The 14974-nt window shown below is 46.6% G+C and overlaps 1 protein-coding gene across 6 annotated transcripts in view; it reads left to right on the top strand.

Annotated features, from left to right (window-relative positions):
* Positions 1 to 14974, top strand: part of FYCO1 (FYVE and coiled-coil domain autophagy adaptor 1) — an 85932-nt gene that overhangs the window by 22588 nt on the left and 48370 nt on the right. For all 6 annotated transcript variants that reach the window (XM_007168871.2, XM_057554553.1, XM_007168872.3 and 3 more), the window contains 5 exons: positions 5387 to 5530; positions 8809 to 8899; positions 9859 to 12282; positions 13334 to 13426; positions 14109 to 14227. In XM_007168871.2, coding sequence (XP_007168933.2) covers positions 5387 to 5530; positions 8809 to 8899; positions 9859 to 12282; positions 13334 to 13426; positions 14109 to 14227 — 2871 coding nt within the window. The remainder of the gene's footprint in view (positions 1 to 5386; positions 5531 to 8808; positions 8900 to 9858; positions 12283 to 13333; positions 13427 to 14108; positions 14228 to 14974) is intronic.

The raw sequence follows: 14974 nt of genomic DNA on the forward strand, positions 1-14974 counted from the left end.
AACACAATAATAGTAGGGGACTTTAACACCCCACTTACACCAATGGACAGATCATCCAGACAGAAAATAAATAAGGAAACATAAGCTTTAAATGGCACAAAAGACCAGATAGATCTAATTGATATTTATAGAACATTCCACCCAAAAGTGACAGAATATACTTTCTTCTCAAGTGCACATGGAACATTCTCCAGGATAGATCACATCTTGGGTCAGAAATCGAGCCTCAGAAAATTTAAGAAAATTGAAATCGTATCAAGCATCTTTTCTGACCACAATGCTATGAGATTGGAAATGAATTACAGGAAAAAAACTGGAAAAAACACAAATACATGGAGGCTGAACAGTGCAGTGCTAAATAACCAAGAGATCACTGAAGAAATCAAAGAAGAAATTAAAAAATACATAGAAACAAATGACAGTGAAAACACAATGACCCAAAATCTATGGGATGCAGCAAAAGCCATTCTAAGAGGGAAGTTTATAGCAATACAGTGTCACCTCAAGAAACAAGAAAAATATCAAATAAACAATCTAACCCTACACTTAAAACAACTAGAGAAAGAAGAACGAAGAAAACCCAAAGTCAGTAGAAGGAAGGAAATCATAAAGATCAGAGCAGAAATAAATAGAAACAAAGAAAACAATAGCAAAGATCAATAAAAGTAAAAGCTGGTTCTTTGAGAAGATAAACAAAATTGATAAACCCTTAGCCAGACTCATCAAGAAAAAAAGGGAGAGGTCGCAAATCAATAAAATGAAAAATGAAAAAGGAGAAATCACAGCTGACACTGCAGAAATACAAAGGATTATAAGAGACTACCAGAAACAACTATATGACAATAAAATGGACAACCACGAAGAAATGGACAAATTCTTGGAAAGGTACAATTTTCCAAGACTGAACCAGGAAGAATTAGAAAATATAAACAAACCTATCACAAGTAATGAAATTGAAACCGTAATTAAAAATCTTCCAACAAACAAAGGTCCAGGACCAGATGGCTTCACAGGCAAATGCTATCAAACATTTAGAAAAGAGCTAACACCGATCCTTCTCAGACTATTCCAAAAAACTGCAGGGGGGAGAAACACTCCCAAATTCATTCTATGAAGCCACCATCACCCTGATACCAAAACCAGAAAAAGATATCACAAAAAAAGAAAATTATAGACCAATATCACTGATGAACATAGATGCAAAAATCCTGAACAAAATACTAGGAAACAGAATCCAACAGCACATTAAAAGGATCATACACCACGATCAAGTGAGATTTATCCCAGGGATGCAAGGATTCTTCAGTATACGCAAACCAGTCAATGTGATACACCACATTAACAAATCAAGGAATAAAAACCATATGATCATCTCAATAGATGCAGAAAAAGCTTTTGACAAAATTCAACACCCATTTATGATAAAAACCCTCCAGAAAATGGGCATAGAGGGAACCTACCTCAACATAATAAAGGCCATATATGACAAACCCACAGCAAGCATCATACTCAATGGTGAAAAACTGAAAGCATTTCCTCTAAGATCAGGAACAAGACAAGGATGTCCACTCTCACCACTGTTATTCAACATAGTTTTGGAAGTCCTAGCCATAGCAATCAGAGAAGAAAAAGAAATAAAAGGAAGACAAATTGGAAAAGAAGAAGTAAAACTGTCACTGTCTGCAGATGACATGATACTATACATAGAAAATCCTAAAGGTGCCACCAGAAAACTACTAGAACTAATCAATGAATTTGGTAAAGTAGCAGGATACAAAATTAATGCACAGAAATCTCTGGCATTCCTATACACCAACAACGAAAAATCAGAAAGAGAAATTAAGGAAACACTCCCACTTACCATTGCAACAAAAAGAATAAAATACCTAGGAAAAAACCTACTTAAGGAGGCAAAAGACTTGTACTCAGAAAACTATAAAACACTGATGAAAGAAGTCAAAGATGACATAAACAGATGGAATATACCATGTTCTTGGATTGGAAGAATCAATATTGTGAAAATGACTATACTACCCAAAGCAATCTACAGATTCAATGCAATCCCTATCAAACTACCAGTGGCATTCTTCACGGAATTAGAACAAAAAATTTTACAATTCGTATGGAAACACAAAAGACCCCGAATAGCCAAAGCAATCTTGAGAAAGAAAAACGGAGCTGGAGGAATCAGGCTCCCCGACTTCAAACTATACCACAAAGCTACAGTAATCAAGACAGTATGATACTGGCACAAAAACAGAAATATAGATCAATGGTACAGGATAGGTAGCCCAGAGATAAACCCACGCTCATATGGGCACCTAATTTATGACAAAGGAGGCAAGAACATACAATGGAGAAAAGACAGCCTCTTCAATAAGTGGTGCTGAGAAAACTGGACAGCTAATGTAAAAGAATGAAATTAGAACACTCCCTAACACCATACACAAAAATAAACTCCAAATGGATTAAAGACTTAAATGTAAGACCAGACACTATAAAACTCTTAGAGGAAAACATAGGAAAAACACTTGTTGACATAAACCACAGCAAGATCTTTTTTGACCCACCTCCTAGAGTAATGGAAATAAAAACAAAAATAAACAAATGGGACTTAATTAACCTTAAAATCTTTTGCACAGCAAAGGAAGCCATAAACAAGACAAAAAGACAACCCTCAGAATGTGAGAAAATATTTGCAAATGAAACAACGGACAAAGGATTAATCTCCAAAATATACAGACAGCTCATGGAGCTCAATATCAAAAAAACAAACAACCCAATCCAAAAATGGGCAGAAGACCTAAATAGACATTTCACCAAGGAAGACATACAGATGGCCAAGAGGCACATGAAAAGCTGCTCAACATCACTAATTATTAGAGAAATGCAAATGAAAACTACAGTGAGGTATCCCCTCACGCCGGTTAGAATGACCATTATCAAAAAATCTAGAAACAATAAATCCTGGAAAGGGTGTGGTGAAAAGGGAACCCTCCTGCACTGTTGGTGTGAATGTAAATTGATATAACCACTATGGAAAACAGTATGGAGGTTCCTTAAAAAACTGAAAATAGAACTACCATACGACCCAGCAATCCCACTACTGGGCATATACCCTGAGAAAACCATAATTCAAAAAGAGACATGTACCACAGTGTTCATTGCAGCACTATTTACAATAGCCAGGACTTGGAACCAACCTAAATGTCCATCGACAGATGAATAGATAAGGAAGATGTGGCACATATATAAAACGGATATTTCTCAGCCATAAAAAGAAACAAAATTGAGTTATTTGTAGTGAGGTGGATGGACCTAGAGTCTGTCATGCAGAGTGAAGTAAGAAAGAGAAAAACAAATACCGTATGCTAACGCATATATATGGAATCTTTAAAAAAAAATGGTACTTATGAACCTAGTGGCAGGGCAGGAATAAAGAGGTAGACATAGAAAATGGACTTGAGGACATGGGGTGGGAGGGTGAAGCTGGGGTGAAGTGAGAGTAGTATCGACATATACACACTACCGAATGTAAAATAGTTGGCTGGTGGGAAGCAGCAGCATAGAACAGGGAGATCGGCTCCGTGCTTTGCGATGTCCCTAGAGGGGTGGGATAAGGAGGATGGGAGGGAGGCTCAAGTGAGAGGGGATCTGGGGACATATGTATGCATATGGTTGATTTGCTTTATTGTGCAACAGAAACTAACAGTATTGTGAAGCAATTATACTCCAATAAAGATCTATTTAAAAAAAAGTATATGAGAACATGATTTGATAAAGGATAGGATTATGTATATTTTTCTTTTTAAATTATTGTTTTTGCAGTGAACAATTTTTCAGCACTTTTCAGCATGTATTAAAGTGTATAAGGTCTCTGAAACAAGTTCAGAAGACCTCAAATAAATGTGATAAACTAAACAGTAATAATGACAGCCGCAGCAGCAGTGCCTGTTTGTGTCACACCCTGGCACGAGCAGGGACCTCCACCTGTCATCCTCCTCTCCCCTTCCCTACCACAGTCCTTGGCGCACATTGGGCAGGTAGCACTGAGCTTTCACAGGTGAGGAAAGTGAGGCTCAGAGAGGCCAAATGCCTTTCTCTGGGCCCCACTGATGCTGAGGCAGAAAGCAGGAGCTTGGGTTTAGGTCTCTGAACTAATGCCAGGTAGTTTCCTCTGGTGGATGGCAGGTCCTTGGTGCTGGCACTAATGGGCAGACCCCACTGGTCACCCTGGACCAGTGGGTTGCAGCCTCGGCCTCTCAGCAGAATCACCTGTGGGGTTTTTAACACCAACGAGCCTGGGGCCTCACCTGAGACACTGAGTCAGCACCCGCCCCATGGGTCTGGGCTCCCTGGAGATTGTGATGGGTGACCAGATTGGGAGCCTTTGTGCCCCTCGTGCTGAAGCCTCAGCAGGAGGGGAAGGAGGAGGGAGAGGTGGGGTTGAGCGTGTAAGGCGGGGAGAGGGTGTCAGATTAGGAGCCGCAGATGAGCTGCCAATCAGCTGAACCTCTTTGGCTCGCCCGGCACCCGTTTTCCAGCTCTGCCTCCCCTCTACCTCCAGAGTGTTCTTCCAGTTAATTAAAAGAAATACTTCTGAATAAAAGAAAAACCATTGGGGGGGAATATTTTGTTTCATTTTGTCACCTTTAAGATTGATTTGCATAAATGTGTATTTCTCTTGTATGTGCCAGGCTTTGTGAATGCATGTGAGTTGAGAACCTTTGCGCATTTGATTTGAAGGTTATTTTGTTGTAATGTTTGGTGAAAACTGTCATAAACAGCTTGACTTCCAGTGTGTCCCAGTTCACGGATATCAGCCAAGTAGCTCATTAAACTCATCAGTGTTGTCTTTTTAATTCTTATTGTTTCACGTGAAGTGAAACAACTACCACTTCAAAATGGAGATGTTTTGTTCCTTGGCTTTTATATTGGTGTCTGGACAGAAATTAGCAGCGAGTTCAATGTCCTGTATTGAGTTCTCTGGAGGGGATAGAAGACAAGATTTTCTTTTAAAAAAAGAAGTGTTAAAAAAAAAAAAAAAAAAAAAAGAAGTGTTCTTTCCCCTACAACTGCCCTTTCTAGGACAGTAATTCAGATTTAAGGTTTCTCGCATTCATTTGGAAATGGGTATGATATAAATAATAAACAAATAAGCATCTAATTCATTTCAGTAATTTCCCTGAAGAAGAGCAAGCTTATTTGAGAGTTATGTGCTCCTACAGTGAAAATCAAATTAGGGTGTATGTGTCTGTCTTTAATTAATTTAGTCATCTGAGTTGAAATTTGATGAGGCAGAGCCTTACTGGGAGGACTGATGAAATGCACTCTTCCCTTTCTTTATGTACTCCTGTACTTGACCCCTTTTTGTGTTTCCCTGCAGTGACTGGTACTACGCAAGGAGCCCCTTTCTGAAGCCAAAGCTGAGCTCTGACATCGTGGGCCAACTCTACGAGCTGACCGACATCCAGTTTGACCTGGCATCGAGGGGCTATGACCTGGATGCTGCCTGGCCGACATTTGCCAGGTACCTTGAAGAATTAACTGCTTGGTTGAAAAGAGGGGAAATAGATGTTTGAAGTTTTGAAGCTTGCCACCAGGCCACTCAAAGCAGTTTTGCTCGTGCAGTAAATTACCTGTAGCCTTGCAACTCTTACACTTGCTAATTTTACAGACTTGGTTGAATCGTGACTAACGATAGCATCTGGAGGCTCCAACCTTAAACTAACCTAACTGGCCAGGCAGCATGAGTCAGTGGAGACGCATATGTGAAACCCAAGGTTTTCAGATGTGTTAAGGGACTTGGTGTGGGAGCGAGGGGGGAGCAAGTGGGCTTTTCCCCGATGTGTTCTCATAGATACAGTTATCATGGAGGCCAGTAAGAGAGGGAGCGAAGGCTCGTCCATGTAAGGGTTGCTGGAAAGGTTGCTTTGCTGTGTTTTCTTTTCTTACACCGGTACGGCACTCACACACCGTCCAACTGCATCCTCACAACCGTTCCAGGAGCAAGGTGCTGAGGAAACAGGCTCAGAGAATTGGAGGGATTTGCCCAGAGTCACACAGCTGGCAGGCAGCAGGGCCAGGGCCAGGGTACTAGACTTGAGTTAAACTCAAGTCCAGCATTCTTTGTTTTGTTTTGCTTTCTGTTAATAAGGTGGTGGTTTGTTTTTTTTTTCTTCCAATTTTTGTATTTCTTATTAGGGAATTCTTTCTATGGAGGAAAAAATACTGACTATAATGGAACCCATTTGCCAACCACCAGGATTTAAGAGCTAACATTTTTGCCATATTTACTTCGTGTCATTTTTAGAACTGTTCAATTTTAAAATCATTTCAGACTTACAGAAAAGTTGTAAAAATAGTACACAGTACTCATTCACTTCGATTCCCCAGTTATCAGTATTTTACTACAAACGTTTTAATCATTCTTTCTCTCTCTCTCTCTTTTTCTTTTTCTGGCCGTGCCGCATGGCATGTGGGATCTTAGTTCCCTAACCAGTGATCGAACCTGCGCCTCCTGCAGTGGAAGCGTGGAGTCTTAACCACTGGACCGCCAGGGAATTCTTATCGTACTTTATCTTTATGTAAACATGTTGGTTTATTTCCTGCATCATTTGAGAATAAGTTACAGACCTGATTCCCCTTTACTCCTAAGTACTTAATCATATATTTCCTAAAATCAGGAACATCCTTTCCTAAAGTCAGAGACATCTATATAACCTCAGTACAATTGTTAAAATCACAGAACATTGATACAATACTGCTGTCTAATCTACAGACTGTGTTCAAATTTTAAGAATTATGCCAGACATGTCTTTTATAATCCAGGAGCCAATCCAGGGTCACATGTCAGTGAATTGTTGGGTCTCTCTAGTCCTTGTTCATTTGGAACAGTTTCTCCTCTTTGCACAGACATTTTTGAAAAGTACAGGCCAATTATTTTGTAAAATGTTCCTTAATTTGAGTTTGTCTAGTGTTTTCTCATTATTGGATTCAGATTAAGCATTTTTGGCAGAAATACCCCAGGTGTTGTGTCCTCAGCATGTTGTACCCAGAGACACAGGATGTTGGTTTGTTTCATTACTTGCAAGGTTAACCATGATCATTTGGTTAAGGTGGTGTTAGCCAGGTTTCTCCTAAAGTTACTGTTTCTCTGTTTGTAATTAATATGTATCTTATGGGAAGACATTTTCAGACTAGGTTTTCATCCTGTTTCTTTTAAATCTCCCTCCTGTTAGTTTTAGCGTCCGGTAAATCTTTCCTGAATCAATTACTGTCATGGTTACCAGAGTAATTTTCTGACTCCATCATTCCTTCTACATTAATAGTTGGCATTCTGTTGTAAGGAAGATCTTTTCCTTCTTCCCCATCTATTTATTCATTTACAGCAGCATTGACTCGTGGATTCTTATTTTATTCAATAGGTTATATTCCGTCACTGTGATTATTTCAAAGCTTAAGGTGTCTTATATTTGGCCAAAGTCCCTTCAAGCTGGTTCTTGTGGGATTTTTTTGTTATGTCTGATACCTTTTTTTTTTTTTAAGAAATAAAATATTATAGATCCAAATAAAGCCCCACCCCGCGGCCGTCCTTTCTCCTTTTCTCCCTTTCTAGAAGTAATTACAACCCTGTAGTTGATGCATGTCATTCCCAAATATTTCTGTGTTTCACTACATGTGCCCGTAAATATTACGTATGTATAGTTGTATTTTATATATATATTTTAAATTTGCTACACTGATTGAATCATGAGGTGGCTTTACTTTTGCAGGTGCTTTTTTCATTCCACATTGTTTTTGAGATTTTTATCTGTGTTTGTACAGGGAGTTCTATAGATGTGGAGTAGGGCTGGCAAACCATGGCCCACAGGGCAGTGTGTAACACACCTTCATTTACCTATTGTCTATGGCTGCTTTCATGCTACAGTGGCAGAGTTGAATTGTGACAGAACCCATAAGGCTTGCAAACCGAAATATTCACTCTCTGGCCCTTTACAGAAAAGATTGCCAACCTGTGGCATAGAGTATTCCATTGTGTGAGTAAACAGTTTATCTGTTTCTCTAGTGATACGGAGTTAGAAAGGTTCTGCTTTTTCCACCATGACGGTGCTGCCAAGAGCATCCCCACACGTCACCTTATGCACATATGTGACTGTCTTTCAGGTAGTACTGAGAAGTGCAGTTGTTGGGTTGTGGACACTAACAAGGTTTAAAATGCAGTAATTGTAGATTAAGGAGAAGATTCTGGTCGTTAAGTAAAAGTGTGTTTCGTTCGCAATGACTAGTGCCATCAAATAGAACTTTCTGCAGTGAGGGAAATGTCCAGTGTGAACCAGAAGAGGTCTTCCAGCCACATTACTCGTGTAACATAACGTAAAGCAGTGACCTCAAGGCCCGAAGCACAGCGTGACCTTTATTTACCAGATTAACTGTTGCTGGTTCCTCCCTGGTAGACAAGTTATGGCTGGCATCGAAGGTTCTAGGAAAACTTAAACTAAAAACTGGGAAATACTATGTTCACTTCGTTCTTTTTTGGCAGTGAGAGCAAAGCCATCATGCTTAGACTTCAACAGTGGGGTCCAGCTGCTACGACCAACCTGAATGTGTGCTTTGGTGGAAATTGTTGGACTTTGCCCTCTTACTGGACCTGGGAGGGCACTGCCCCTACCACCACCTGGTTGCCTAGTGACAACCAAGGCCTCCCCAAGTGTGTGTGTGTTTGAGTGTGTGTGTGTGTGTGTGTGTGTGTGTGTGTGTGTGTGTTTCCTGCTCTGATGCAGGCATGTCTGTTTTGCGGCCCAACAGGAGGACCCTGGGCACTGGCTCTTCTGCTTACCTATGGAGACCCCCCAGCCGAAGCTCCAGCATGAGCAGTTTGGTGAGCAGCTACCTGCAGGTAATGCCGAGAAGGCTGGGGACTCGCTCTCTGTCATGTCAACCAGGGCATGTTCTTGCCCCTCCCAGCTCAGGGGGATGTTCTCAGACGCCTGGTGTTCCAGCCCAAGCGATATAACCCCTCAGTCCTACCCACTGTTTCCTCGAGTCCAGGTTTTTACAACCAAAAGGAATTTAGGCCTTTTAAAAAATAAATTCTTTTAAAAGCTTTTTAAAGTGTTTCAGAAGAAGTGGTTTGGCACTCTGGTTAAAAGTGGCAAGGTCAAATCCTGACTGTCACTCGCCCCTGTGTGACCCTGGGAAGGTGACCTACCCTGTCGAAACTTGACCTCTCTCATCTGTAAAATCTCATACCAGCCTGAAAGGTGGTTGTAGGGAGTAAATGAGGGCACACACGCACAGTGCTTAAGGGCTTGGCACAGACTAGTGCTCAGTAAACGTTAGTGCATCAGGTCAGTTTCATTAATTTTGTTAGAAATGTGAATGTATCGTATAGTTTAATGGGAAAGAACACTGAAATTAATCAGCAAAGCAATATAAGACCAATCAGTAGAAGAAGCATTAAGAGTAGCATTTTTACCCTATTTTGTGATTTAATTGCAACAGGAATTGTGGGTGCAGTGCAGTGGGTAAGCAGTAGTTTACATATAACATCATTTCCCTAAGAACCAGCATCCATTATGTTACCAAAGCTACAGGAGGCTGAATGGGAAAGGCAAGTTCTGAGTCTCAGTGGAGCTCACACGTGTGACGTTGCATCATATTTTAGGATGTGCTACTGACCTCCTCTGGCAGATGCTTTGAGCAAAGGGGTTCTGGTCCTTTGAATAGCTCGATAGACTAACCTTAGGTCATGTAATTGCTGTATTTTTACTTCTGTTCTCATTAAATTCTAAAGTTTTGCCAAGCAGCCATGTAGCTTCATCCCCAAGCCACCTGTTTTTCGTGTTTCCTCCCCAGACTCAGGAGATGGCCTCCCACCTTGACCTGAGCAACCCCTTAAACCACGAGGCACTGGAGGGCTTTGACGAGTTGCGGCTGGAGCTGGACCAGCTGGAGGTGCGGGAGAAGCAGCTGAAGGAGCAGATGCAGCAGCGGGACCGAGAGAACGAGGAGCTGAGGGCGGCCGTCAGCCTGCGTGGAGAGCAGCTGCAGGCAGAGAGAGAGAGGGGCCGCGCCGCCGCCGAGGACAACCTTCGCCTCGCCGGTATGGTGGCCGCGCTCCGGAAGCAGTGGGAAGTCACCCAGGCCACACAGAACACTGTGAAGGAGCTGCAGATGTGCCTGCAGGCCCTGGAGCTGGGGGCCTCGGAGAAGGAGGAGGATTACCGCTCAGCCCTGCGGCGGCTGGAGTCCCTACTGCAGCCCCTGGCTCGGGAGCTCGAGGCCACACGTGACTCCCTGGGCAGGAAGGACCAGCGCTCAGCTGATGTCCCAGACCAGCTGGGTGCAGCCGAGCAGAAGGCTGACGTGGCACTGGATGCAAAGGGGCGGCAAAAGCGCATCCCCAGTGACTCGCCCCTGGAGACTCAGGAGCTGGGGGAGAAGCTCCTGGAAAGGGAGAGCACCTGGGTCCAGGAGCTCAACAGGCAGCAGAGCACCCAGCTGGAGCAGCTGGCCAAAGAGCTGCAGCTGAAGGAGGAGGCCCGGGCCAGCCTGGAGCGCCTGGTGGAGGAGATGGCCCCGCTCCGGGAAGAGCTGTCCAGGAAGGGGCAGGAGGCAGCCCAGCTCCAGCGTCAGCTGCAGGAGTCATTGGCCCACTTGAGCTCCCTGGAGGACGAGCTCGCGGAGGGGCGGCGGCAGGAGCAGCGGCGGCAGGAGGAGAAGGAGCTGCTGGAGCAGGAGGCCAGGTCCCTGACGCGGCAGCTGCGGCTCCTGGAGACCCAGCTGGCCCAGGTGAGCCAGCACGTGAGTGACCTGGAGGAGCAGAGGAAGCAGCTCATCCAGGACAAAGACCGCCTCAGCCAGAGGGTGGGGGCGCTGGAGCGACTCGCTGCGCAGTCCGGCCCAGAGCTGCCCGTGGCAGCTGAGGAGCGCGAGGCTCTGAGCTCCACCCTGCAGCAGGCCTGTGAGAAGCTGGAGGAGAAGCTGGAGGAGGAGCCGCGGGGCCCGTGGGAGGAACAGGTGGACGATCCCAGGATGCAAGGGGCCGGCCAGGAGAAGAAGCTCCAGCAGGCCAACAGGGAGCTGGAGAAGGAGCTGCAGAATGTGGTGGAGCGCAACCAGCTGTTGGAGGATAAGCTTCAGGCCCTGCAGGCTGACTATCAAGCGCTGCAGCAGCGCGAGGCGGCCATCCAGGGCTCCCTGGCCTCCCTGCAGTCAGAGCAGGCCAGCATCCGGCGCATGGGAGACCAGATGGAGGCAAGCCTCCTGGCTGTGAAGAAGGCCAAGGAGACCATGAGGGCCCATGTGGCTGAGAAGGAGGCTGCCCTGCAAAGCAAGGAGGCCGAATGCCAACAGCTGCGGGAGCAGGTGGAGCAGTGCCGGCAGCTAGCAGAGGCCCGGGCGGGGGAGCTCAGAGCGCTTGAGGACCGGTGCCGCCAGCAGACCCAGCTGATTGAGACCCTCACGGCAGACAAAAGCCAGCAGGGGTCCAGCACACCTCAAGACCACACGTCCCAGGAGCTAGCAGCCCAGCTGGCCCTGTCTCAGGCGCAGCTGGAGAGCCAGCAGGGGGAGGCCCAGAGACTGCAGGCTGGGGTGCTGGACCTCCAGGCCAAGCTGCAGGCAGCCCTGGGTGACCGGGAGAAGGTGCAGAGCCAGCTGAGCGTGGCCGAGGCCGCTCTGAGGGAGCACAAGGCCCTCGTGCAGCAACTGAAGGAGCAGAACAAAGCCCTCAACAGGGCCCACGTCCAGGAGCTGCTGCAGTGCTCGGAGCGTGAAGGGGCACTGCAGGAGGAGAGGGCCGGAGAGGCCCAGCGGAGGGAGGAGGAGCTCCAAGTAGTGTGGGAGGAGCTGTCCCAGGCAAAAGGCGGCTCCGAGGAGGCTCAGCTAGAACATGCTGAGCTGCAGAAGCAGCCGCACCGGGCCACCACGGATATGGCCGAGCTCGGCATCCAGGTCTGCGCGCTGACCGCGGAGAAAGAGCCGGTGGAGGGGGCGCTGGCCCACGCCATGCAAGAGCTCCAGGATGCCAAAGAGGCATCCTCCAAGGAGCTGGAGGGCCTGGAACACCAAGTGGCAGGGCTGCGGCGAGAGAAGGAGAGCTTGCAGGGGAAGCTGAAGGCAGCTGAGGAGGCAGCTGGCTCACTGCCTGGCCTGCAGGCCCAGCTGGCCCAGGCCGAGCAGCAGGCCCAGAGCATCCGGGAGACTGCACGCCAGGAGCTCGACACCCTCAAGTTCCAGCTGAGCACCGAGATCATGGACTACCAGAGCAGACTTAAGGTAACCCTCACCTTGACCGTCTGAGCTGCACCTGTCTCCTGCGGCAGGGCCTGGTGGGTCCATGAGTGGTTGGGATGCACCTTCGGCCAGGTGGCACATGAGGGCCCAAGAATGTCCTGGGGGGCCCAAGCCAACATGGTCTCGTCCAGGTGTCATAGCTCACAGCATCCTTCTCCCTGCAGGAACATGTTAGGGACACAGCATTGGAGAGGGATGCTTTAACCCAGACGTCTAAATTTAAGGCCATTACAGACAAGTTTGGCCCACACAGAATTTTTTTTTAACTTAGTAGCCAACATTTCAAGAGCAGGGTGTTTATAGATTCCGTTTTTGGACTTCTTTTGAAATCTTGGGAGTTCCTAAAGCCTGTGCTCTCATTCCTACGTGGCAGCAGTCAGCAGGAGCTGGGTGGGGACTGCCCACTTTAAGGAAGCTTGCATCCTCTGCTATTTTCCTTGCACTCGTTTATGTACTTGTCCAGCCCCTTTTGGCATGTGAGTTCCTGACTGCCTCAAGTCCTGTCCCTGGATTCTCTGTCCCTTCAGGTGCCTCCTGATAACAGAGCAGTTGTAGGAAACCAACTCAATTCATTTTCACAGAGCCCTTGGGATAGACAAGCTTATGAGAACAGTGTTTACCGTGTGTCTTGAACTGCAGAGAAAAAGGGTTAAGAGTGAGGACACAGGCAGACGTCTACGGGGCTTTGGCTTCTGTCTGCTTCTGGGTCTGTGCACTCAGACCACTCCTGACCTCTGTCTTAGGCAACTACTGCGTTCCCACAGATGTGCCTCCCACCTTGTGTCACCCCACCCCTTGCAGTTCCGTGTGGCTCATACTCCACCCTTTCCTTGGCAGAAATGAAATTCTAAGTTTGGGGGCCAAGCTAAGTCTCTTGGCTTGACGGGATTGTGTTACCAGGGAAGCCCAAAGTTTATTGAGTTTGGGAGAAAAAGAGAGAGGTAGCTTGTTTTCACCCATTTGCGGGGAATGGGGCCGAGGGAGTCTCAGAACAAGGACCCCACTTTTCTGATCCCTTTCTCATCCTCTCCAGACCTCCAGTGAAGAATGCAGGAGCCTCAGGGGCCAGTTGGAGGAGCAAGGTCGGCAGCTACAGGCCGCCGAGGAGGCTGTGGGGAAGCTGAAGGTAAGCCTGGCCCCTGAGGCCCAGGGGCGGTGCTCCTGTGAGCCCTGAGCAGCGGCCGGCCCATTGTTTGCCTGGTCGTTCCACTCCCAGGGCGTGGGCCTGTCGAGGAAGGGGATGTGGCTTGGCTTTCATTGGACCATCAGAGAGGCCTCCCTGCAGGAGTTCCAGTGCCCTGGCTAAAGCTGCCGTCGGCTCACCTGTGTCATGGCTCTCCCACTCCCTGGACACCTGGCTAGAGCTGTCAAGTGTGTTTTTCACCGCCCCTGTGTCTTATGGAAAGGAAATAAGTCATCCCCCTCTGCAGATGCTCTCCAAGTCAGTGTTTCTGACGTGAGCCAGAGCAGGGATGGGACTGAAACCCGTCTTCAGGGCAGTGACTTTTTTCAGTGACTCCTGTACCCTGCCACCCCACCTCTGCCCCCACCCTGGAGATTCTGATACCTGCTGCCCCTCCAGCCACCACAACCGGTTGCAGCTGATGCTTGAGGGACATAATTACAAATGGGAGTCTGTCATACTCCACACACATACTAGTTAATGGTCTCTTGAACTTAAAAACAGACAAAAGCCCCTCCTGTTAGAAGTGCGCCAGCCAGATGGGGTGGGGAGCATGCCAGTCACTTGATGGCATCTTGCATGGGCTTCTGCAACCGAGCGTCTTCTCCCTGCTGTCCTGCTCCAGGCTGCCCAGGCCGACGCGGCGGAGAAGCTGAGCTGCACCAGCAAGCACCTTGCCGAGTGCCAGGCCGCCATGCTGAGAAAGGATGAGGAGGGGGCCGCCCTGCGCCAAGACTTGGACAGGTTAGTTACACGGTCCACCCACGCGGCCAGTGAGAGAGTCCTCAAGGGAGGGGGTGTTTGGTACAGTCATTTAGAAAGTCAACCACTCATATCAGGTTAAAGAAGCCCTTTTGCAAGAAAAGCCACAGACTCGTAAAGTGCTTGTGTCAGAAGCATGCCACAGAGAACCTTGGCAATCTGCCTGTCACAAGCCTATAGAAGGCTGCAGAGACCCTTTCTCTTAATTCCATTGTCTTATCTCTAGCAGGGCATATTTCAGTTCAGTAACTTCATGCTTTGGTAAAACTAAAATGAAATAAAAGCTGGGAGATAATCGTGGTACTACTAACAGCAGGCATTTAAGTAATGCCTAAAATGTGGCAGGTACCGTTTTAAATACTTGGTATTTATTTGCCCATTTAATCCTCCCAACAGTCCTGTGAGGATGGTATTATTATTTATCCCATTTCATAGATGAGGAAAACAAGGCTCAGAGGAGTGAAGTCACTTTCCCAGGGTCACACAGTGTGTAAGTGGTGATGGCAGGATTGGAACTCAGAACATTTGGCTCCAGAGTCTTTGTCTCAACAACTACCCTAGAAAATATATAGACAGATAGTTTTGTGTTTTGTTTTAGGGTACTGGTGTGTGAGTATTGTGTGTGCATGTTTTCCCCCCTGTGTGTTTTGACTTGAGTTCTTCATTTCCTCTGTGAAGTGAGAGGCTGCGGGGTTAGGTGTGAGGTTCTCCCAAGCTCATCTGAGAGTG

This window comes from Balaenoptera acutorostrata, chromosome 10 (genome assembly GCF_949987535.1).
Source record: "Balaenoptera acutorostrata chromosome 10, mBalAcu1.1, whole genome shotgun sequence".
Lineage (NCBI taxonomy): Eukaryota > Metazoa > Chordata > Mammalia > Artiodactyla > Balaenopteridae > Balaenoptera > Balaenoptera acutorostrata.